At 39.7% G+C, this 25708-nt stretch overlaps 1 protein-coding gene across 1 annotated transcript in view; it reads right to left on the bottom strand.

Moving 5' to 3' along the window:
• The window catches only part of LOC126412145 (probable ATP-dependent RNA helicase DDX10), a 93749-nt gene that overhangs the window by 45446 nt on the left and 22595 nt on the right, over positions 1-25708 (bottom strand). The window contains exons 4-8 of the mRNA XM_050081602.1: positions 18762-18883; positions 17655-17776; positions 14229-14430; positions 13331-13493; positions 10721-10910 (exon numbers count right to left, since the gene is read on the bottom strand). Of these exons, the coding sequence (XP_049937559.1) occupies positions 10721-10910; positions 13331-13493; positions 14229-14430; positions 17655-17776; positions 18762-18883 (799 nt within the window). The remainder of the gene's footprint in view (positions 1-10720; positions 10911-13330; positions 13494-14228; positions 14431-17654; positions 17777-18761; positions 18884-25708) is intronic.

Raw genomic sequence — 25708 nt, 5'->3', positions numbered from 1 at the left:
TTCTCCTTTTATGACACTTTTCAGCAATCTTATCTCTCTGCTTCAGCACTGTTGACAGTGTGGATGATAGAATCCAGAAACTTTTCATTATACCCTTCTTTTAATTTTTAGTCTGATTAAAATTACTTGTCGGTTGACACTTCATGCGTTGGAGTTTGTTTGCTCCAATCAGAGAGGCTCAATGCCACGACTGAACTGCTCATCGCTGTCAAAATGCCACAGCAATGAATCAGTTCACTGTCAATTCCTTGTTGGGTTTTGTTTCTTGGTGTGTTTGGAACTTTGGATCCCAATTCGTGGCATCATGCTTTTAATTCACATTTCATCAGATTGATAACAATCATTCTGGTCACAAAAATTGGTGACTGCCAGGATAGCAGTATGCTGACAACAAACCCCTCCACATCTGCATCCAATGATGTCTACTGGCTGAGGATGACATGGTGGTCGGACAATACCACTGGGTCTTCCAAGGCCTGTTCGGATGGAGTTTAGCTCATAGATAAAAAACACACACACACACATACACACACACACACACACACACAAATGATGCCAACAAAATGCGCACCTTTCACACACAGCATGAATCAGTCACTGCTGGATCCTTCCGTGCAAAATACGATTCGGCATCACACATACAATTATCACCATCATAGAGATCGGCCTGCATTAGATAAGCTCTGTACGTGAGGACATACTTCTTGAAGGTGGCAAATCAGAGTTGTGACTGCTTCTGGAAAGTCATAAATCTAACAGGAAAATGCAGGACAGCAGTATAGTATAGTGGTTAACATACATTGCTGACGTTTAGAGGGTCACATGTTAGATTCTCGTCACATCTTTGAAAATTTTCATTTCTAAATCATATAAAGTGACTGAGTGTAATTTTTATTCAGTTAATTGGTTTAAATGTAATTTTTCCATTTATAATACTTTGCTGTGTCAGTTTCATCATTAAGATTTTACTTCCATAGGGATCCAAGTCTTTAATAAAAGAATACACTGTCCACTGTAGGTAGTATTGTGCTTTATTAAGCTGTTAAATAATTTTGGCGCAAGCCATTATCAAGCACATCTGCTATGCCATTTATTACATATCATGTCCATCACATTATTTTATGTCACATTCATACAAGAAGCTGACGAGTACAATTTGTAATACAAGACATAGCAAATGTGCTTGATAGTGGCTCATGGCCAAAATTACCTAATAGCACAATTTTAATAAAGCGCAATACAGCCTACAGCAGACAATGCATTCTTTCATTAGTTTCATCATTGTATCGACTTTTCCTTTGCTCCTATTTTTTTCTACCTATCATTCTTATAACCTGTAACTGGGACTGCTCATCGATTGGCAAAAAGGCACCTAGTGCAGCCAGTGTGAGGATGTTTCAGATAACTAACGAAAGCGAGAAGTTACTGGTCACTTAAAATTAGCTGTTGACAGAGCAGCTAACACTCCCATCATACCTCGTAGAGGCCACTTCCAACATTGCTCCATGTTATTCATTAACAGCACTTGTGAAGTGACCCGCTTTATTTGTGTATCGGCAATAACCGAGCAGTAACTGGCAGCCAACGTGGCAACACTGTAGCAGCAAGTGACAGACATCACTTAACACGTAATTTTAACCAGACTATAAATTCCACAGCATCCATAAACTGTTTCTTTTTGGTGAAAGTCAAACACTGTCATTTCTTCGAAGTAATTTTCAAAACTGATATATGTACCATAATAATTATGGATCGCTCAGAAAGCAAATGTTTGTCATTAACAGTTGAATGGCACAACAATTACCTTAACAACTGGCGAAAAAATTCAAACTGCCAGGTGTCAGAGAACTACTGACTTCGAATTCCAGACTGTTCCCAGAGCAGTATTAGCATGATAATTGCTTTGATTTATCGAATATACAAAAACACACAGGATTTCTTTGATTTGTCAAGGATTTTTTAAAGTGACTTGAAAACATGTTTCATTATCGAGATATTTGATTTATGAAGGTTCAATTTACCAAGAGTCAAATGTGCTAAATTAAGGTGTGGCTTATCTGTGCAACACTATATATTTCAGTATACTGTATTTTTGTTTCACAGAAACTTCAACTGTAGTGCTCATTCATTAGTTCAGAATAGGGCAACACTATTGTTAATGTTTGGAAATTAATTACTGTCTATGAGGTAACAATGTAATCACTTTCGGTTGTTGATGTTTCGTTCAGGTAGTGACTATCATCATCCTTATAGTTATGTTATTTTACACAAGACAGGCCCATTTTTCTCTCAAATTATTTATGTGACATAAATTTTGTTTTCACCAAGAGAAAGAACATTTCTGAGCTAGAAGAGGGGGAGAAAAAGGAGTGGAAATGGAAGGTTGAAAAGATATCATCAGGAGTGGGAATCAATACAAAGCAACATGTAACCTGGAATAAAAATCATAAGTTCAATCAGTATGCCTGCATGAGAATGTGACAAACTGGATGTTCAGTCATAGGATGTTGAGAGTCAGTTTCATGGACAATTTGAGGATAGTTTAGGTACTTTTTCCATATTCATCTCATGGAATGTTGGCCCTGGGCTACATTTTACACAAACAGTTCAAAAAAGTTAGGTTCCAAAAACGATTTTTATTGCTTTAATTATGAGAGTCAATGTTAAAAAAGTAGGTGTGAAGAGAATGCAATAAATCCATTAATTTGGTCAGACTGAAGTGTTATAATTAAATTAATAACAATAGTATAAAATAAAATCTCAAGCTTTCAACGACTACCTCCATCATCAGTGTCGGAGGCTGTTCCGACTGCTGCGAAACTGACAAAGCTCCCACATTTATATCCAAGTGACTGCATCTGATTCGCTGGATTACATCATTATGACATAACAAGAATAGTGTGTACTGAGGCAGTGCTCTCTATGTGCATAGATAATGTTTGCACACTCTACTCAGCATTTCTAGCTATGCCACCACTCGCATCAGACGGTAAGTTACAAGACGTCATCCTCTGTGCTCTTCTTCTTCTTCTTTTATGAAGTGCACATTTCCATGTGCTGCTAAGTGCACAACTGGTGTTGCAACTGAAGTTTTTATCACAGAGTCTAATTTCCACTGCTTTGATGCAGCAAGCTTATCACAAACTTTTTATCCAAGTAATCAGTCGTGAAAGACGTCACAGTCAAAATAGTGTCAAAACTGAATAAATTTTTGTAGGCAGGTGTTGACCTCAAGAATCTCGGATGTTTTTTTACATGTCTCGTTGAGGGCAACATCTACACGCATGGCATGAACAGAACTGTACCAAACAGCACAGTCGCATTCAGCGACGGAGTAATGTAATTACCAATGTTCTGAGTACTGTTGATTGGGCATCCCCTCCACTACTTGTGAGCTGCGGGTGGATACTTTTTTTGTGTTTAGGCAGTGCTTCATAAATATTAGAGCACAGTCCAGTCTAACCCCCACATATCTCGGATTATGACAGTGCTCCAGCTCCCTGCCACCCCGCACGACTTAATTTTCTGTCAGTGTCTGTTTCATTCATGAAAAGCATATATTTGAGTTTTAGCCGGATTCAGTTTCAGGTGGTCGTTTTGGTAGTCTGCCGCAAGAGTGCGGAGTCCGTTATTTATGTGTCCCTCTACTGTTTTGAAGTCTTGTACTTTGTAGTAATGTTGCAGGAAAGTTCTGGAAGAATGTAAATGCCTATGTTCTTAATGGTGCTGGCAGGACTAACAGTGCTAGTGCTGCATTTGTGCAGGTGGACTATGTTTTGGTGGGGTTAGTGATGGGTGAGGTGGGTAGAGGAAGAGGGAGGCTGGAGGCAGGGCGAGGGATTGGGAGTGGGTGGCCAGCGGCTCTGGGAGAGGCAGCTGGTTTGGTGGCTAGGAATGTGGGGAGGGAGGGGTGGCAGGTATATGGGTTAGGCCAGTATTACACTATCAAATTTCTTTGTCAAAGATTTGATCAAAGATGTGATCAAATATTCCGTCAAATATACTTAAAGATCTTTGACATAGTGCTAGAAGGGGTATTACACTGTCATCATATTTTTCGTCAAAGTTCGAGATGGCTGACAACAACAACTTGTTATTAACCACAGCAGCTGCATGTACCACAGTTGTACTGTGTGCACATGCGGAAGAGAAGCAGGGGAAAAAGGAAACATACCTGGGTGAAACCGTGGGTTTTATGATGACATGATAAAAGCATTCAACAAAACTTGTTACGTGAAATTATAGTGGAGGACGTCAAGTCGTACATCAATTACTTAAGAATGGATGAGCATACATTTTTGTATGTGCCCAGTGAAGCGTATCCTCATATCACAAAGCACAATATTCACTTAAGAATTGCTACATCTGCAGAAGACATGCCCACTGTAACACTGCGATTCCTTGCTACAGGAGAGGGTTAGGTTAGGTGAGGTGAGGTTAGGTCAGGCCAGGTCTCCAATCTTCTTAACCTATTTACGTATTCAGGGTGACTTACGTTGTAAAGCGCCTCATCGCCTTCATACATCTCTATTAATTTTGTAGTTGTCGGCACACACCAACCGTATTTACCGGCAATGTTTATAAAAACACTACAGGTGACAGAACGCTGCAGCGATGCTAGCGCTCCATGTGGTAACATGTCACATTACAGTGAACAGAAGACAAGCGACTTCTTTGATCAAATGTCCAGCAAGGCCCTAGATTTGATCAAATATTGGACGGCATTTGACAAAGTTCCCTATTACACCATCAAATATCTTTGACAAAGATTTTTGACAAAGAAATTTGATAGTGTAATACCAGCCTTAGGCACGTGGTGCACAGTTGTGGGAGCTGGTGGGCAGCAGCTCACACTGAAGGTGTCACGAGTTGGGAGAAGTCAACACAGTGGAGGGAGGGAAAGGGTGTGGGGCATCGAGTTATTGGAGATTGAGGCCAAAATGACTACAGGAGTGGAGGATGCGTTGTAGGGATGACTCCCACTTGCTTAGTTCAGAGAAGCCAATGGTCGAGAGAATGATCCAGGTGACCCGCGTTGTGAAGCCGCCATTGAAACAGCACGTTGTGCTCAACTGCGTGTTGTGCCGTCGGGTGGTCAACTCTGTCCTTGGCAACAATTTGGTGGTGGTCATTCATCGTGGTGGACAACTGGTTGGTAGTCAAACCAACAAAAAAGAGCTGTGCAGTATTTGTGGCAGAGCTGATGTACGACATGGCAACTTTCACACACAGCCCAGCCTCTGACTGGGCAGGGTAAGCCTGTAATATGACTGGAGTAGGTGGTGCTGGATGGGTAGATGGGTGGACAGGGCAGGTCTTGCATCTTGTTCTGCCACAGGGAAGTTCTGTATTCTAATTAATCCCTGTGTTCCTTTTTTGTCTTAGATGTATATGCTTGCTTTCGTACTAGAGATACTCTGAGAGTAGAGGTGCAACGTAAGGCTCCTTCCAACACGAAAATGAATTGTGTTCTCACACTGGAATGAGTTGATGGCGAGATTAATGTTTAACAGAATGGCTCCCAGAACAAACTTGCAAAAATGGAAATGGGTTGGGGATGAATGAGAGATGTTGACGAAAATTTCGTTTGTCTTTGATACAAGAAGTTTGGCTGTGGGCATTGAGTTGGAAGTACTTGTAAGCAATAGTTCTGCTTCTTTCCATTAGATCACAATAAGCAACTACAATACGATGTTCAGAATGGTTGTGAATTTCAGGAAGCACATAGCTCATGTGTGGGGGTAGTTGGAGTGAAAAAATAGGAATGGATTTAGGGCAGAAGTTCTGGGATGGGTCTGGGATTTGAATAGGGATTACAGGTTATATAGGACTTCTGGGATTGGCTCACTACAGAAGGGCTTGTAGGTGAAAGAGTCAAGAGTTAGTGGATACCTTCCGTCAGGTAACCTCAGTGGCTCGGTATGACAGTGGTGGAGGCTTTGTATACTGGAATAAGGAAGAACTCATCGTCTTTTTTAAGAATGTGCTACCCCTTCTGATGAGTGGTTTCAGTTCTTGGGAAGGGGAAGAAGGGGAAGCCTGGTTGGAGGTGAGGTGAGGTGAGGTGAGGTTAGCTAAGGAATTCTTGGCATGTAACTTGGGGCTGATTGGGTGCAAGTGAAAGAAGGTAACACTTGGATGTATGTACAGACTAGGAGAGGTAAGATGAAAAGTACGTTTTTGGTCAGAGTGGATGGTAGGAAAAGAATGTCTCTACTTTAGGAATCAGGTAAAGGAGAGATCTTCGGCCAAACCAGCAACACTGACTCAGATGAAGACTTCAAATCCACTGCCTCATTTCTTATACACCTGAGCATGTTACACATTACTACTTTTTTGAGGAGGAGGAGATATACAAACCAATCTTTGGCATAAATTACATGGCAACCTCACCTGAACCACATTCATGCCTACTGAGCACCAATTCTCTGGTGGCTTCATCAAAATTCTGTCCATATAAAGTGTAGAAACCATTAACAGTACTTTCACTTTGATACTTGCCTTCACTTCCACACAGTCTGATCACTTGTGGAACATGCATCTGAAGTGACAGCCAAGCCTTCATAGATGAGCACTGCCATCCAAACCTAATCCACTAGTTACTATCTCACGCTATACCTGCAAATGCTGATAATTCTCTAGCTGCCCCAATGAACCAGCTGCAAGGGAGACTGGAAACATAGCCACATCCTTCTCCAGTGCTTCAACTATCATTAATTGTGTCCCAAAATCAAGAAAATCCTTCCCTCCTCTGCCAAAGCAGTATTTCATCGCCTACCCAATGTAAAAGATAGCCTGGTATATCCTTAAGCCACATACATTATACCTCATGGAAGATCCAACTGTATGGTATGTGCTATGCACACACCCAGCACCAACAATTCTAGCCGTGTCACAGGCACATCCAATCCTATTTGAGGCAATGTCACATGGGAAAGCACTCGTGTCGAGTACTGGCTCTGCTGTAACCACTGCAGTCTTTCATGTGCGCATGACCACCAACCGTCTGCCCAAATGAATGGCCACTGCCAAACTGTAAACAACAGCCAAGTTGACCACCCAGTGACAGAAAATGTTACTGAGCATAATATTCTTGACTTCAATGGTTGCTTCACAATCCATGCAACATGGATCTCAAACCTGCCCCATTGCACCACTTTCTCTGGATTACATAGATGGGAATTCTCCTTATAACACATTGTTAAATTCCACAATTTATCTTGTCAACAATGTAGTAAAAGACAGATTGCTACTTACTGTAAAGAATAAACGTCAAGTTGCAGAGAGGCACAATTAAAGACACTCACATATAGCTTTCGGCCACAGCCTCCGTCAGTAAGAGACACACACAAACATGCTCCATTCTTTCACACACACACACACACACACACACACACAAGCAAACCTCATGGACACATGACTGCCAACTCCAGCATCTTGTGCCAGAATACCCATTCAGGCTCGAGAGGCTGAAAATATGCCTCTCACTTCACTTCATTAATCTACAATCACACCTTTCTTTCCGCTGCCTCCCTTGTCATCTACTCCTCCCTCCCTACACACACACACACACACACACACACACACAACACACACACAACACACACACACACACACACACACACACACAAGAAAGAGTCACCACCATGCCTTGAGGTGTAATATGTCATGTTGAGAAAAGTAACGTGTTGCTCCCATGTCTTTCTAGGTGATGAATGGCTTTTGCATGCACTGTTTATTGTTTGTAAAGTACTGCATTTTGAATAGTATACTGTGGCAAAATTAATTTGTTCTTATGTGCATGTTCATGAGTTGACTACAGTCATGAGAAGAGAAGTTGAGTCTGTCTTGACATCTGTTAGATATCTACACTCTGCTTGGAAAAGAATTTTCAAACAACTGGTAATAACTATTTGACTTGCATTTCGTGTATTTGAAGTTGTATGAGGTGTGATGAACTGTAACTCATGGTAGAATATACAGTGAAAACCCATTTTTACACTTTTCAAGTGACTTAAACAAAAAAAAAAGTGTCAAATGTGGGGAAAATGAAAAAGTGGGAAACAACATTATAAGCTGCAAAAGTTATGCATAAGATACCCCCTTGCATTTTCACACTTCACGTATGATATATGTATATAATAGGTGTCAAAATACTTGACAGGGACTTGTTTATTATCTAATAAATACCGCTGATGTAACTGGAACTGGTAACAGTCTGGGAAGTAGAAACGTTTGACTCAGTTTCATACATCATAATCAATGTTTTTGGAAAGCCTGCAGCTATCATTCATTATTTAAATAATGAAACACTGCAACAGTTACGTATTTTTTCATGTGTAGCATGATGCATTTTGAGAATTTTTTCTCATTGTCAAGAGAAAATATTTACATAAATATATTGAGTGGTGTTTGCATGTGTGTCTCTTTCACTACAGTCATCTTTTTGATGACACACACACACACACACACACACACACACACACACACACACACAAAATTAGTCACATTGTCTGTTTGCATAACATCACAAAAAATACACACATAAGTGTTTAATCACTTGACAATGAGAATAAATACTCAAAACATGTTTTTCTCCGCATGAAAAGATACATAATTGGCGCTGTGTTTAAACCAGAAACATCTGAGCAACACAAAGTGAGTGAAGGCGTCAAATAGCGACACTAGTGCTGCAAATCGCCAAATGACGAAACGTGCTAAATACAGTTCAACAAAGGTATCACTATTACAACAATCGAGAAACTGTGCATGCACAGTGGAGACAGTTTGGAAACGGTTGTGATTGGTCACGATATTTTTATTCAGACGAACCTAGATGCTGCGATCAGCCACCACAACATGTAGAGCTCGGCAGAGGCAAGAGATAAGGGATGAATTGTTCCAACTTTCACGCACTTACCAGTTCAAATCCGCTCAGTAGAGCACCATGGTGTCAAGAAACTTAACCACTTAACATTTATAAACACTGCTTGATGGCCAACGCCATGCCAGCATCATTTTACATCAATTTTTTCTCCACAAACATTTTTCCATAAATCGCAGGAAAATAATAAATATGTAGTCGCAAAAATCAGGTGCGAATTAGCAATGTGGGTACAGGGTATTTGTCAGGAGCGATAAAAACTGTCAACAGTGGGAAAACATTAATTCTGGGGATGTAAAAGTGTAGTTGTGCTGCATTTACATATGAGAAGGAGTGCTTGTTTTATTATTCACTAGGGTAGTTGAAAAAATAGATGAGTAACCGTCGTTTACACCACAGACTGAAAAGAAGAACTATCCCACCATCAGAAGATTACATGTTGTTTTTTATCCCACCCAGGACTTTCCATTAAAATATGAGTCCTTATTTCTGCACTGAAAGACCACCCTTTCAATAATGAGGTCTTTGATAAAAATAGTAATCTTATGGTGGAGCAGGATGATAAGTGTGGACCTCTGAGTGAGCACAGGAAGACTTTAGTGCCATAAAACTGAATGACAAGTGTACTAACAAACAATCAGAAATTGAAAATATTTTCAATAATCATTTTTTAAATGTTGTGGAGAAAATAGGATCTAGATCTTCACTAGAAGAGGCAAGGCTACTAATAGAAGAGGCCATACCTGTGCAGTTTGAAACAACTGTAATTCCACCAACCTCTCCCTTTGAAATCAGTAAAATAATAAACTCATTGAAAAGTAAAAGCTCTTACGGAATTGATGGCATTTCCAGCAAGGTACTTAAAGCTTGTTCCCCACAGTTAAGTAGGATTCTCAGCCACGTATGTAATAGCTCTTTGGAGCAGGGTGTTTTCCCCGATAGACTGAAATATGCCATTGTAAAACCATTGCATAAAAAGGGGGATACATCGGATGTCAACAACTACTGCCCAATCTCTCTTTTGACAGCTCTATCAACAATTTTTGAGAAAGTAATGTATTCGAGAGTAGCCTCCCAACTTTGTAAAAATGAAGTACTAACAAAATGTCAGTTTGGTTTTCAGAAAGGCTTTTCAACAGAAAATGCTATATACTCTTTCACTGATCAAATATTAAATGCTCTGAATAACCAGACATCACCCATTGGTATTTTTTGTGATCTCTCAAAGGCCTTTGATTGTGTAAATCATGGAATTCTTTTAGATAAGCTAGATCATTATGGTTGGAGGCGGGCAGTGGACAAATGGTTTAATTCATACTTAACTGGAAGAATGCAGAAAGTTGAAATAAGTGGTTCATGTAATGTTAAAACAACAGCTGATTCCTCAAACTGGGGGGCTATCAAGTATGGGGCCCCACAGGGTTCGGTCTTAGGTCCTTTACTGTTCTTGATATACATTAATGACTTACCATTCCACATTGATGAAGATGCAAAGTTAGTTCTTTTTGCTGATGATACAAGTATAATAATAACATCTAAAAACCAAGAACTAAGTCATGTAATTGTAAATGATATTCTTCACAAAATTATTAAGTGGTTCTCAGCAAACGGACTCTCTTTAAATTTTCATAAAACACAGTTCCGTACAGTAAATGGCACAACTTCAGTCATAAATATAGACTTTGAACACAAGTCTGTAGCTAAGGTAGAATTTTCAAAATTTTTAGGTGTGTCCATTGATGAGAGGTTAAACTGGAAGTAACACATTGATGGTTTAAGATTACAGGTTCCTTACATTTCACACTTTTTTGTGGCATACACGATAGGTGAACTTACTTAATGGACTGCAGAGGTGGTATACGAGCTGCTTCCAATCTCTGCAGCATAGCCTTCTCCTCCGAAGGCAGCAGCACCAGTACGGACTCTCCACCAGCCTGGTAGCGAGCTGTGCGCCCTGCCCTGTGAATGTACGTGTGTGCGTCCTCTGGACAGTCCAGCTGAACAACCCAGTCAACAGCAGGGAAATCTGATAAGAAGACAGAAATAATATAAATACTTGCAGAAGAGTCATCACTACATTTTCATGTGTAAGCTAATGTTACATAGCCTACTTGCACCAAAACTGGAAAACCAGTGCTTGGGGGGAGGGGCACCTGATGAAGATTTTGGAATCACCTCAGGCAATAGATAGCATGCAGTTGGTCTTTGTTCAATTTACTACTACGAATGATATCCATAGAGATGATTTTTGTGATGTTATTACTTACGTATTTAAAATTTGTTCTAAAATCAGACGCCGATTCAGAATTTGTTAGACAGGACAGCGATGTCTGCTTATCAACTGATTGAACAGAAGTAATTGAAAAATGGAAGCAACTTCAGAAAACCTAAGTCCTTATAGTTTGAAGCCTGGCTCTCCAAAATGTAAGTCCAGTAGCCACCATACAGGCTTGTAGCTCAACTTGAAGTGGAGTTTTTTTCTTTTTCTTAGAGAGAGAGAGAGAGAGAGAGAGAGGGTGTGTATGTGTGTGTGTGTGTGAGAGAGAGAGAGAGAGAGAGAGAGAGAGAGAGAGAGAGAGAGAGAGAGAGATATTTAAACCAGATACAATCTGGATGAATAACTAATTATGAATATGATGAATGAAGATATAAGATGTGCGAGACTCAGAGTTTATTACCATACAGTCTGTTTAAAATCATTTGAGAAAGATTATATATTGACCAACTTGCATGGCTGACATGTAACGCGCCAAGCAAGCCTGGTGTTACTGTCGCCTCCTGATACGTTCGGCACACTCTGATAACTACGTTTCCCTCCACTCGCTCCGTACTTAACTGTCAAAAGGTGCAACTTATTTTAAATGCACTACAGCAAAGGACAGCCTGACCATTGCACCATGTAGCAACACAAATGGTTACCATAAACTGGTGTCCGTAATCAGCAAGTCTATAAAACCAAGAACCTTCAACCTTAACATGTTGGCACTTACTATTTATTACAAAGCTCAGAAAAGTGCGCAGATTAGTGGTAGCTTCTTTAAAGAATGATTTTTGATTAATTTGTTCTGGTTGTTAAAAATACTTGAAATCCAAAAACCTACCACCCGATGCACTTGTATTGCTAGATAATGCCCCAAGGCACCCCTTTAAGTCTGAACTTCAACAAGATGACACAAAAGTTATGTTGTTGTCCTCCCCAACGCACATGGGTTCAATAATCCAACCAATGGACCAGGGTGTTATTGACTTGTTAAAACAGCATTAGCACTTCGTTAGAGCACACAAAAGAAGGTTGTGGTCTTTTTGAGGCAATGAAAGGCCTCCACATAAAAGATGCAATTTACAGTGTTCCTCAAGGTTGGTAATAACTTGAGAAAATCACTCAACAAAAATTGTAGAAGTAGTTTTGTTCTAGTCAGACAGCAGATTTAGTCAATGATTTGTATACTCTTCAAAATGATATCCAGCATGCTGATATAAAGGAATGGCCTGCAGATGTCCGTGGTGCTGCTGCTGTTACCTGTGAAAGACCTGAACACGGTCAGTACATCGATCTTGTTTTGCAACAGTATACCACTTAGCAACAGGAGAGGAAGACAAAACGATTAGCCACTCTGCAGCAAAGGATGAATTTAAGATTGCCCTCTAATATGTCGAACAACAGACAACTACTATAGCTATGGGCCTATTGTAAGCAAGGAAGTGGCATGATGGAGCCACAAAGCCAAGGTTTACGAAATTGAAACAGAAAACATTTTACAGTTTTTAAGACATATTTTCAGTCCCTAGACTGTTCCGAGTTTTCCTTTCTCTTAGTTAAAAATGTATTTTCTTTACTTAATTTTGACTTATTACATAGTTTTGAGATCTGTAAATGAGTTGCTTTATTCTCCTCTGGTTATCTGACCTTTTTAGCATTCTGACCACTCCCTGGTTGAAAAGAGACAGTTAATCAAGGTTCTACTGTAGTCAACAGTGACCACTATCATCAACACACTTCCTATGGCAGTTAACTTTGGCAGCTGGGGTTTTCTCTAAAAGAGAGGTATTCACAATACCCTCGACACATAAGGCACACGAAAAACCCAGAGCCTCTACAACTCCAAGATGGAGTGTTTCGTGTGTCAGACATCTATGATCTGATTGTGATCCAATAAGCAACAATGAGCATCACACCAATGGCCAGTCCAAGGGCAGGTGACTTCCAAAATACCAAAATATCCCTTCTTCTTTTGCCAAGTCAAAAAAGGTGCTCGGTCTCCCTCTTATTCCTTCTCTCTCTTAACAGACCAGTGAGCTCTAATTCAAATCGTCAACAAGTATATCCAGCTGTAAACAATGTTAACAAGTGACTACAAAATGCTGGAACCATATTCATTAGCAATTAGATATAACAAACATGTTTCAATTAAACCCTATATGTGGTAAGTGAACTGAAATACTTACCAAGCCCTCGTGCTGCAAGATCTGTGGCAATCATTACAGCATGCTTCTTTGCACAGAAGCTACGGTATATGTCCATCCTTCGCAGCTGATGGAGAGAGCCATACAGGGCCAAAACTGATATACCTGGTCTCAGTTTGCAAAGGATCTCATAGTGGTATTTTACCTAGACATGGATTTCATTCTTCATTTATTATAAAATATATACAAGATATTTATATTTTGATTACATACACATCAAACACAGAAAACATGTCTTGTTACATATGATCGACATGCAGGATAAAATAAATCTCTTGTCTTCCATTAGTTCTTATACAAGTCAAATGCTCATATGAGAGACAGAACCATTTTCATTGTTGCTGTTCAATTGTAATACATGCTTTTTCTGCACTACTGATGAATTTCAACCTTAGACCATTATTTATAAGTTCAAAGTGGATGTGAGCACATTCATATAAATAGTGCATTTCAAATACACGATCCCAATGTAAGCGCAAACATTTCATCTTTATCCACAGGCTGACACAAACTCGAAATATATTCCATTAAATCAAGTATGTACACACCCTCATTCATAGGCATGGAAAAGATGTGATGTATTATTTTTGTGCACACAGTTGAAATTGCCACATGTGATTATGAGCTATGGTGCACAAGGGAAACTAAATCTTGGTACTAAAGGGGGAGGGGGGGGGACCAACCTACAATTTCAAAAGCTAAAAACTGACATTAAGAAGTAAAACATAGTAACTATTTAAAGCTCTAGCATTAGGACATCATTTGAAACCAATGTTTTTCACAATAATCTCCAAACAAAAACTGTGTAGTCAAATTACTTCAGCTGTAAAGTATGAAAACATTAGCTGGCAGACAAGCAACAGAACTATGTTGATCTTACCTGCTTACAGCTGGCAAGAAAAACCAGGATTTTGTGCTTGAGGTGTGAACGTACAAAAGACCACAGGACAGCCATCTTATCATGCAGCTCTACAACTGTATAACTCTGCCTCAGCTGTTCCGGAGTTGAGTGCTGAGCTTTCTCCACCACTGACACATAGCAGGGGTCCTTTAGACTCAAACGTGCCAGGTCACGAACCGATCTGCAGTTCAAATCAGTGTAGTTTATGATTCTACTAGGAAATATAATATGTTCTTACTTTAACATCTAGCGCTTAAAAAAAATCACCACAATGTACTAGATTAAAACATATTCAGAATGTCTCCTCTTAAAATTATCAGCCTGACTGAGGATAAGAAGGACTGATGTGATCAAACAACCGAATTTACACGCACATCTTATGCAAGCATTCACAGCTAGTGCAAGTTATCTCAAAGTTTTCATGCCACACTGAACTAAATCTTAGAAGTAAGACTGAGCTAATTTTTGTTTAATTTTAGATTTCGATCAATTACTGAGGGAAACAATAATGCAAGCCAAACAATATACCACAAATAACACCTGAGAATATTTACGATACATTGTTTGGGAACATATCACTGGAATTTCTGACATTAAATATAAACTTTGAGAAAGGATTTTTTTACATGACAACAATAATACTCCCTTGCACCCTCTCAAGAGATTATTACTTATACATTATCTATGGAATTTTATTAAATACATGTTTACCAGGCACTGGAAGAGCATGTAGGTTCAAATAACAAAGAGAAATTGTAATGCTAATTACCAGTAAATTGTATATAATCCAAAGTCAATTAAGCCCATCCTTTCCGCCGCGCGCGCACACACACACGCGCACACGCACACACAATTCACATACAATATTTACATTTGTTATAAACACATTAATTAAATCATGATGTGCTCTCACCATTACAATGAGATGTTACTCCACAGGTCAATTAAATATGGAACAGATAACATTCATGGTTAACGAGAGCTTTCCTGTTATGTACTGCTTATATCATTTAAGTGATTTGATAGTGTTCAAGTTACCTAATGTTGGTCTCTGATGGCCTGTAAACATGCCAGGCAAGTCATCCGGCTGTCGGCTGTAAGTGCTTAGTGTTACCCGTGCAAAGCCAGAGCAGGCTGCTAGTATTCATATGAAAACTCTTGCCATGGGACAAGTGACTTACATTGGATAACTATGTTCAAAGATGAGCCAATACAACGTGATCAAATGGTTAATAGAGTGTTGGTCCAACTTTGGAATGCAATACAGCGGTGATTCTGCATCGAAAAGATTCAACAAATCTTTGATAGTGTCCTACAGGTTTGTCACAAGATGTCTCCACACACAGGTCATACAACGTCACAGGGTGTCTCCACACACAGGCCATACAACTCCTGGAAATTACAGGCCAGTCGTTAGATGGTGCCATATAGCATCTCAGTCGTGTTCCATCAGGTTTATACCAGGCAAAATTAGGTAGTCAAGACATCAACACGAGTTCCCCAAACCACTGTACCTCAAACCACTGTAGTGACACTCACTGTTATACAGTTCTGAGATGGAATCACTTATGGAGAAGACATCAAGCAAGAAGGGATGCAGGTGGTCCGCAATAACGTTTACATACACCAGAACTGTCATGATGCCTTGGGTTACTACCACGTATCTCAAAGAAGCCCAGCTGAAATGTCCCTCTTAGCATAACACTGCAACCACCAGCTTGCATTAGTAGCACAGTGCTTGTTTTGAGCAGATGTGCACCTGGATAACTGTATCTGGACAAAATCATTAACTTCTTGTAACATGGCACATGATCCAATCATCATGTGACACATTTCCATTGATCCACAATCCAATCTTGATTATCCCATACCCACTACAATAATGTCATTGGGTCAATGTGGGAATACACAGGTGTTATCTACTGGTATGCCCACACATTCAACAATATGCACTGACAGTGTCCTCAAAAACACCGGTGTATCTACAAGCATTATACTCCATAATCATACCTGCCACAAATTGCCATCTATTCTGCTTTAAAGAGTGAGAAAATCACAGCATTTCATGGTGAGGCATGGTCATCCAACACATTTTCATCTACTTGCAGTTTCATGATTCTTCACCCACTTTCCACTGATGCTCGAACAGTAACACAAGAACAGCTGATCAGCATCACTGTTTCCTAGACGCTCATTCCAAAAAGCTGTTAGTCAAAGACACTTATGTCAGCAGATCTCCCCATTTGTGACTTGTATTGTTGCTAATTTTTCCCAAGTCTCCTCTGCTCTGCTTATAAGCTTTCCTCATTGTGTCACATACCAGTCATGTTACCACACTGCATTCAGTCTCACGGCGGGCAATGGTCATACTGTTTAGGCTCATCAATTTTCCTGAATAAATTTTTGGTAAGGTAATGAGGAATGCTGCATACTGAAACCATTACAAATAGTTGCCATACAAGTTTAACAAGATATCAAGTACAATAAGTGTGATGGCACTGCTGTAATGTGTAAGCAGTGTACACAAGAGAAAAAAAATGTAATAATCAGATTGAATTCAGTGGATAACAACTAACTTTGAAAATAAATTTCAAGCATTCTGCCCACTGAAAAATTCCTAGATTCTACCTTGCAATATGTGTGTATAATATTTTAAAATTTATTATTCATCATTCCAGTCGACAGCAATTCAAGCCAAGCAACTTATTATTTTCTTGCAAAAAAAAAAGTAATTAATTAATAAGAAATCAAAACATTTATGTTATACCAGGAAAGAGGGAAGGAGAGGGGAAGACGAAAGGAAGTGGGTTTTAAGGGAGAGGGTAAGGAGTCATTCCAATCCCGGGAGCGGAAAGACTTACCTTAGGGGGGAAAAAAGGACAGGTATACACTCGCACACACGCACATATCCATCCACACATACAGACACAAGCAGACATATTTGGTCTTTAAATATGTCTGCTTGTGTCTGTATGTGTGGATGGATATGTGCGTGTGTGCGAGTGTATACCTGTCCTTTTTTCCCCCCTAAGGTAAGTCTTTCCGCTCCCGGGATTGGAATGACTCCTTACCCTCTCCCTTAAAACCCACTTCCTTTCGTCTTCCCCTCTCCTTCCCTCTTTCCTGATGAGGCAACAGTTTGTTGCGAAAGCTTGAATTTTGTGTGTATGTTTGTGTTTGTTTGTGTGTCTATCGACCTGCCAGCGCTTTTGTTCGGTAAGTCACCTCATCTTTGTTTTTATATATAATTTTTCCCATGTGGAATGTTTCCTTCCATTACATTTATGTTATACACTACACAAAATGTTGCACTACAATAACTTCTGCAAATGCCACGACTCAAGAAAAGAATTCAGTTAGGTTCTAAGAACAAACTTTCTTGTGTATCACTACTGGCATACTTACTTGGTCTGTGTTGCAGAAAACAGCAGTGTCTGCCTCTTGGGTGGTAAGTTCTCAATGATGCTATTCATTGTCTTTTCAAATCCCAGGTCAAGGCAACGGTCTGCCTCATCAAGCACTAGTATCTGTGAACAAGCCCATAATCTTGGATTTATAGGCGCACTCGTAAAAGTACTTTTCATGCTAATTTGCTTCATCACACAAAAATACACATCAACTTTAACATGTCACACCTACACAAATGGTAAGTTTGAAAATTATGGTCAATTATTTGTTTCCAAGTTCTCAAAATCACAGAAATATGGTGAGTATACAAAATCATTTTTAAAAAATTGGGACAATACAATTTACGTGTTTTTATTTTTCCTTGTCTAAACTGTACATTTGAAATAAAAGCACACAGATTTATTGTCTGAGTGGTTATAGAAGTTAATATATTCTATCAACTCTGAAGTACTTTCATAAACAATTGTGAATATAACACATTTGAAGACTGATTCTAATTACTGCTATGAAAATCCAGTGGTAGAGTTTCAGAAGACCCTGTAAATAAAAACTTAATGCCTATGATCTCTGATGATAAAAACTGAGTTTTTCCTGCAATAAAACAAGTACACATGAGGGCTGACTGTGAAGCTGCTTTCTTCAAATGTTCTTTTGAAATTTTCAAATTCACCTTTGTTTATAGTTTATAGGTACTCTTTCACATTCCATTATTTCACTTCATTAATGAGTGATGTGGATACAGACCCATACAGCTCAGACAGTTGCATTAACCTTTGCACAAGCTATCATTGCCCCCCCCCCCCCTTTACACACACACACACACACACACACACACACACACACACACACACACACACACACACAGAGAGAGAGAGAGAGAGAGAGAGAGAGAGAGAGAGAGAGAGAGAGAGAAAAGTATTGAGGAGGCGAACACGGAAGAGGGGGAGATATTCCGAAAAAGTGGTGGATAATGGAGCTCTCATGATGCTATACGCGGAAAGTCAGTGAAAACGCTCTTATATATCTATAGATACTAAACTAATAAGATTCCATGTTGATGTTTAAAAGTACTGAGAATAACAAGCATATAGATAATGTTCTAACCTGCAAGTTGTGGCATGTGAAGAGAGGATTCTCATCCATGTGCTGCAACAAGCGTCCTGGTGTCCCCACTATTATATTCACTTGTTCCATGCGCTTCTTCTCAAAGTGTAAATCTTTCCCACCTGGTAGAAAAGCAGAATATTAACTAAAAATAAACGATGCCAACCTGTACAGTGACTGTAAGGGGCATTCAGAAATGAACTACAATTGCACTGTTTTACAAATACCTCTCAAACTACAGGCATGTCATCTCCTAGGACAATGAACTGATTCTGAAGCACCACATAGACAATAGATGTCAGTTAAGAACAGCACTTTTATCTTCTAAGTATTGTGAAAGCTATAAACAACAACTAGTCAGGCCATGGCCGAGGGAGGGGGGGGGGGGGAGAGGGGGGGGGGGGGAGAGAGAGAGAGAGAGAGAGAGAGAGAGAGAGAGAGAGAGAGAGAGAGAGAGAGGAGGGATTGGGGGGGGGGGGGGGCTGGGGGTGTATTTTTTTACCACAAAAATGCAAGAGCTCAAAAGCTAGTGCACATAGTGTTTCCAGTTATGTGTTTCTATGCCCCACCTATCAGTTTGCTATAGGGAAGTGGGTGATTTCCCTTATTTTATATGTTGTTCCATCCACCAATTTCATTATTGTTATATAGTGCCGATTCCACTCTCTTACTTCCCACACCATTTTACATGATTTTCTGCTTTTCTTTCCTTATTTAAAACCCACTGTCCATTTTTTATTCCTTAATAAGTCTAAACTTTCTTCTCCTCAACAATAATTGCCTTCAAAACATACTCTGGCCACCCTCCACTGCATAATTTGAATACCTGCTATCCTAACGGTCCATCACATTAAATAGTGTCATACTACAACCCCTGCTCTCATGGCAGCAGCCTCTTTTTGATCATCTAATTCCAGTGTTGTTTTTAACATACTCTCCACTACCGACTCCTGCTGCCCAAACTGACTATTAACCAATTGCATGTGTTTATTTATGACTGCACTGTGGGACTGTAAATGTTTATTTACAAACACGTGTTTCTTAAAACTGTGTGCCAATTTGCAATCAAACATATTTAATTATGAATATGTGTACTCCACAGCGAGTTCAACATCGCTTCTGTCGCACACGTAGCTACCTGTAAATCCAGACCACCTCATTCTTTCCACAGACAAATGCTCCATCACAGTGGTCATGAATTGTAGTGATAGTAGGGCAGAGGGTCCCTGCCAACTTTATAACACTTCTCTCTACAAATCTTAAGATAGTGATCCCATCCCAGAAGTCCAACATGACCTCAGCAGCAGCTCCTCAGTTCATACCAAATACTATCTCCCTCTTCACACTAACAACCCACCTATCCACCCCAGCCTTTTACCTGCTCCACAAACCCAAGCCCACAGGTCTCTTTAAAGGCTATCCCATCGTGTCTGGCTTGCTCATACAGAACAAATCTCTGTCATTGCTGAGCAACAACTCCAAACTATTGTACATCATCTCCCATCCTGCAATCACGACACTGCTCAGTTCCTTCAATGCCTCCTGTTAGCACCAGATTTCTTAACAGTCCCTATGGGTGCCACATCCTCGTACACCAACATTCCTCACGCCCACGGCCTTGCACCCGTGAGACATTACGTTCCCAACATCGTCCCGATACCAAAGCGACCACCTCTTTCCCAATACTTGTAGATAATGACATCCTGACACAAAATTACTTCACTTTTGAAGGCCAAATCTACAAACAAATCAGTGGTACTGTCATGGGTACCTGGATGGCACCGCCCCATGCCAAGTTATTTATGGGTCATCCTTCTTATTGGGTCAACACATAAAATACCTTGTCTGGTTTAGATTCACTGATGAATTTTCATGATCTGGACTAACTGCAAGGACAATTTTTGCTCTTCCTTCCACAATCTAACACCTACTCCAAAATTTGTTTCACCTGGTACTTCTCAATTCAATGAGCCACTTTCCCAAAAGTCACGTACTTTGCAGTGGTTTGCAGAGTAAGGATGTAGATGTAGATGTTGATCTCAATCTCTCAGATGGCTCCATAAATCCTCTGTTCATATCTAGCATACCAACCACCAACTGTGCCACCACTCTGACCGCTGTCACCTGATCCATGTCAAAAAGTTTTTCTCTTACGGCCTCGTCACGTGTGGGTGCTCCATCTGCAGTGGAAAGCACGAGTTGTTGAAATATACCAAATTATCAACAGACAACATCCTACCCATTTCATCCATAAACAGAGCTTCAACTACCTCCCACCGTGCTCTGAAATGAGGGATATCCTAAGCAAAATCCTACCACCACCCAAAGCAGTGTTGTGCCATCCATTCAACTTACATATCCTTTTCCAGCCCCATGGGTGCAGGTTGAATCTGGTCGGTCCAAGTGCAAGACTCATCCAACATCCGCACATCACCTCCTATCACAGTTCAGCCACAGGCATTTCCTACCCAATAAAAGGCATGGCTATGTGTGAAATCAGCCATGTTATACAGGGTGTTTCAGAAGTGACGGTCAATATTCAGGAATATGACATGAATGATCATTTGAAACAAAGAACTCAAGTAAACATGGTCTCTAAAATGCATACCTTAAGAGCTATGAACAATTCTTGATCTTCGATACTGTGAAAGAGATCTATTCTACTGTAAGCTCTTTGCTTTCCATATTTTGAGAAGTGGTAGTATGGACCAAAATAAGAAAAAAATGTCCAGTAAACATATACTCTAAAATGCATACCTTACAAGTTATGAGCACCTGTTCATTAGAAGAGTTGGGTTTCAAAGTAGTGAAGATGAACAAGTGCTCGTAACTTTTAAGGGATGCATTTTAGACAACATGATTACTGGACTTATTTCCTCATTTCAGTCCATGTTACCACTTCCCAAAATATGGAAAGCAAAGAGCTTGCAGTAGAGGAGACTTGTTTGGCAGTATCAAAGATTATGAATTGCTCATAGCTCTCAAGGTACAAGTTTTAGAGCCCATGTTTCCTTGACTTGAATGATCATTCCTGTCATATCCCTGAATATTGATCATCACTTCTGAAACACCCTGTATATCAGCTATGCAGCAACTATTGCGTAACATTTTATGTGGACATGACAAGTAACCAACGGTCTACTTGCAGGAGTGGCCACCGTCAAACTGTGGCAAACCACAAACTTTACCATCTAATTTTGAACGTGCTGTACACTACAACGTAAATGACCTCAATAGCTGCATCACTATGTGGGCCTTCTGGATACTCCCTTCCAGCACGAGTTTCTCTGAACTATTTTGTTGAGAAATTGTGTCTCCAGTATATTCTACACTCTCACAATCCCCCTGGCCTAAACATCCTGTAACCTGTTTCACACTAGCTCACCTTATCTTTTTCCTTCTCTCTTTTGTCTGTAACATTCCTTCCCCTTTCAGATAGAGCACTACCTTCCCCCACCCGTTGTAATGCACCAATCACCTTCAGCTTGAAAAATTGCATGACTTCTTAATACCACCTCAATTGCGACATGTGGCAAAGATGACAACCACGGAGCAGCTGACCAATAGAAAACATTGCCAGTAACTGCTAAGAAGAAACACTTACTGTTATAGAGGGATACGTTTGCTCACAGAGAATGGTTCTTGGCTTGTCCTTTTAGAATTTCAGTTCAGTATCTGAGTATTGTTTGAGTAGTGAGCCTCGAGAGAGATTACCTAAAGAATATGATGAGATTAGCCCACATGTACGATACGTGAATTAGTCTGTGATATGGATAGAATTTAAGTATGTTCAAAACAGTTCTACGTCATTTAGAAAGATATTTTGTGAAGATTACAGGCTTGCGTACAAAGTGATTATTTCACCGATTTTGGCAGAGTGTAGACTTACCAGGTATACAAAAAGCTTCAATTTGTTGAAGTGTGAGATTAGTTTCTCCTGTGTGATTGATGGTGTGTTGTGCTGCTTAATAGGCCCGCGATGGTAGGTGAACCGTATTTCAATATGTTTGTGAGATTTTCTGTTGAGCGGTGTACGTGAAAAGATACGTTCGTGCGAAGTCATTTAGCTATTCTGTGGTTGATGATTAAAGCATGTGCTAAGGGATAGTAGCATTGCATTGCATTATTGTGGTTGGATAAGTGTACACAAGCATAGAGGAATAGTGACTTAGCGATGTTTGGTTAGGATTTATTGTGCAACTTCAGAGTGAACACTGTAACACAGAAAATACCGCAAATCTCGTTGGATACACTGAATGTGTAGTCTATATTAAAGATAAGTCATCCTACGTAATAGTTATTTACTGAGAAACAATCAGAAGCTTATTGAGAATTCGATAGCTTTTCCCCTTGTCCCTAAATGACAAATCAAGAACCATTTATTAGAGAACAAGTGAAGTGGGATTTTGAATAGAGAACCAGCACTCAAAGTAAAATGCTGACTTATAGCTGTGACCGAATTAATGGCAGGAAATAAAGAATTAACTGTTTTTAGATGAAAATGTCAGTACCTGACTTGTCCTTTATGCCTAAACTATTACAAGAAAAATATTCAAAAGTTAATTTCAAAGCAGACTAATATCTCCAATGTATCTTTACATATCAAAGCAAATCCAGAGGCCAATAAAGTAAAAGACTGGCATATTGGTAAAAGCCAAGCTCAAAGAAATTAAAACCCTAAAGAGGAGGAAGAGTATTTTTCAGTTAATAGCTTGCAATGAAAAGAAAGATAATTAATCTTTATTTAAAGAGGAAAAGCAAGTTTGTGTTTTATTGAAAAGTGATTAATTATAAACGAAAAGTTATTCCATTTAATTTTGAACGGTTGAGATTGACAAAATAGTTTATTATGATAAAATTTCAATAGAGTCAAGGACATTGTTGTTGCATGGCATTACTTCTAGAGGGTATTGTTGACTGACAATGAAAGATAAACAATATTAAATTATATCTTTGCCTTGTGAATGTATTTTCCAATTTACACAAAAATTTATACATTCACTCTGATTGCTGGTATATACGATTATTAGTTGAATCTTTAAAAAAGGAGCAAGTACAAGAGGCAACAAATGTATACGACACATTCATCATTTATATACGAAAGCTGTCATTTCTGGTACCTACGTCATTGAGAAAGTGTTTTGTTGTGTTGTCAGAATACACAGAGTAAGCTTTGCTATAGGTTGCTGTTATTGGTAAATATATCATTCCTACTCCTCATAGACTCTGGCATTTAGTTTTTTTCTGGTGATTGATACTAGCTTTGGTGGTAATTTATCATACGAATCTAGTGAACCCTGGTAGTTAGATGCATTGTTGTAATTAATTTCCAGATAGCTACCACTGATCCCATTACACCACGAAAAGTGTTACTGTCTCCATCCTTTTGTATACGGTGATGTAGGGAGCTGTATTGTGATTTATAGCACGAGAAGCTGAGTATCAAATCCTAAGTGACATTGTCATGTTAGTACAGGCGATTATTTCAAGTCACACAGATTATGTTGTTGAGTGCAGGCAAGGTATTGTCAGTAAAGCTTATTGTACTACTACGAGAGTGAGCTACATTGTCTGACGTTGCTTTTCACATACATACTGAGGTGCTGTTAGGGCCTGTTCATACAGTACATTCCCTACGAGGTAGTGATGTCTAAAGGGTGGTGCAATACACAGTCTTCTACCTGCCATGGAGGTATTCATATTCATATTCATATTCTCTCTCTCTCTCTCTCTCTCTCTCTCTCTCTGCCATCCCCCCACCCCCTCATGGCACTGTGGCTCCTGTTAGGTTCATTTTCTGTTGATACTGGTATTTCTTCATGGACTTTTCCCAACAAATACAGCGTCATCTGTTTCAGGCATCTCATCTATGCACTCTTGGCAATTTTGTATTATGTAAGCCAAATGCTGCAGCTATAGTAACTGCTGCACTATTTAGTGTTACTCTGTATTTAACTCTCACAAACTGGTGTTTCGCAGATTAACAAACATTGGTAGAAGCAAAAGAAAAGCCAAGTGGAAAAAAAAGTTCTGAGAGCTAACTTGGTATCCAACTTGAGATCCTTTGAACAGTATTCCACGATGCAACCATTCAAGCACCGCCTGGTAATTGACATTTGACTTCCATATGTGAACTACTAGTTCTTTTCATCGTTGTGTTCAGTTGTCATAGCAGCTCAAGTACTTCTTTTATAGCTGAAAATTTGATGTTAATTGTGCAGTTACTGCTATTCAAGCTGAGAGAGCATTTTTGTAAGATATGTTCAATCGTTACTGGCTGCTATCACACTCCAAGTACTTAACTTTTCACTTCAAATATAAGGGGCATTCAAAAAGAAATAAGCCGGGGGCAAAATTACAGAAACTAGTATCTGTATGTTAGAAGTATTGACTCTTGCTATTGAGACACTTGTCCCACTGTGACACAAGGCAGTGAATGGCTGTCTCACAAAATTACCGGGCCTGCGATGTTAACCAGTTCCACACGTACAGCTGGATGTTGTTGTCTGAGGTGAATTGTTTGCCCTCTGAGCCTTTTTAAGGGGGCCAAAAATGGCATAATCACAGGGAGAGAGGTCCGGACTGCACGGAGGGTGGCCAAGAACCTCCCATTTGAATTTCCGCAGGAGTGCCGGAAGCAGGAGTACTGCCAATGTGTTGGCCATATGAGACTTTGCATTACAGAATGCCCCAGGGATGAGATTACCTGGTTGTTTTGATTTGATCGAATGGCAAAGAGTGGTCAAGGTTTGCGAGTAATGCTGGGCATTTATTGTTGTCCCGTGCTGTAGGAGGTGAGTTAGAAGGGGGTCCTCTTGGTCAAAGAAGAATGTCAGCATAACCTCTCCTGCTCTTGTTTGGATGGCCTTGGCTTTTTTTGGTGGTTGACCCTTGCTATTGAGACACTTGTCCCACTGTGACACAAGGCAGTGAATGGCTCTCTCATG

This window comes from Schistocerca serialis, chromosome 7 (assembly GCF_023864345.2).
Source record: "Schistocerca serialis cubense isolate TAMUIC-IGC-003099 chromosome 7, iqSchSeri2.2, whole genome shotgun sequence".
Lineage (NCBI taxonomy): Eukaryota > Metazoa > Arthropoda > Insecta > Orthoptera > Acrididae > Schistocerca > Schistocerca serialis.
This window is presented reverse-complemented; position numbering and strand designations above follow the sequence as displayed.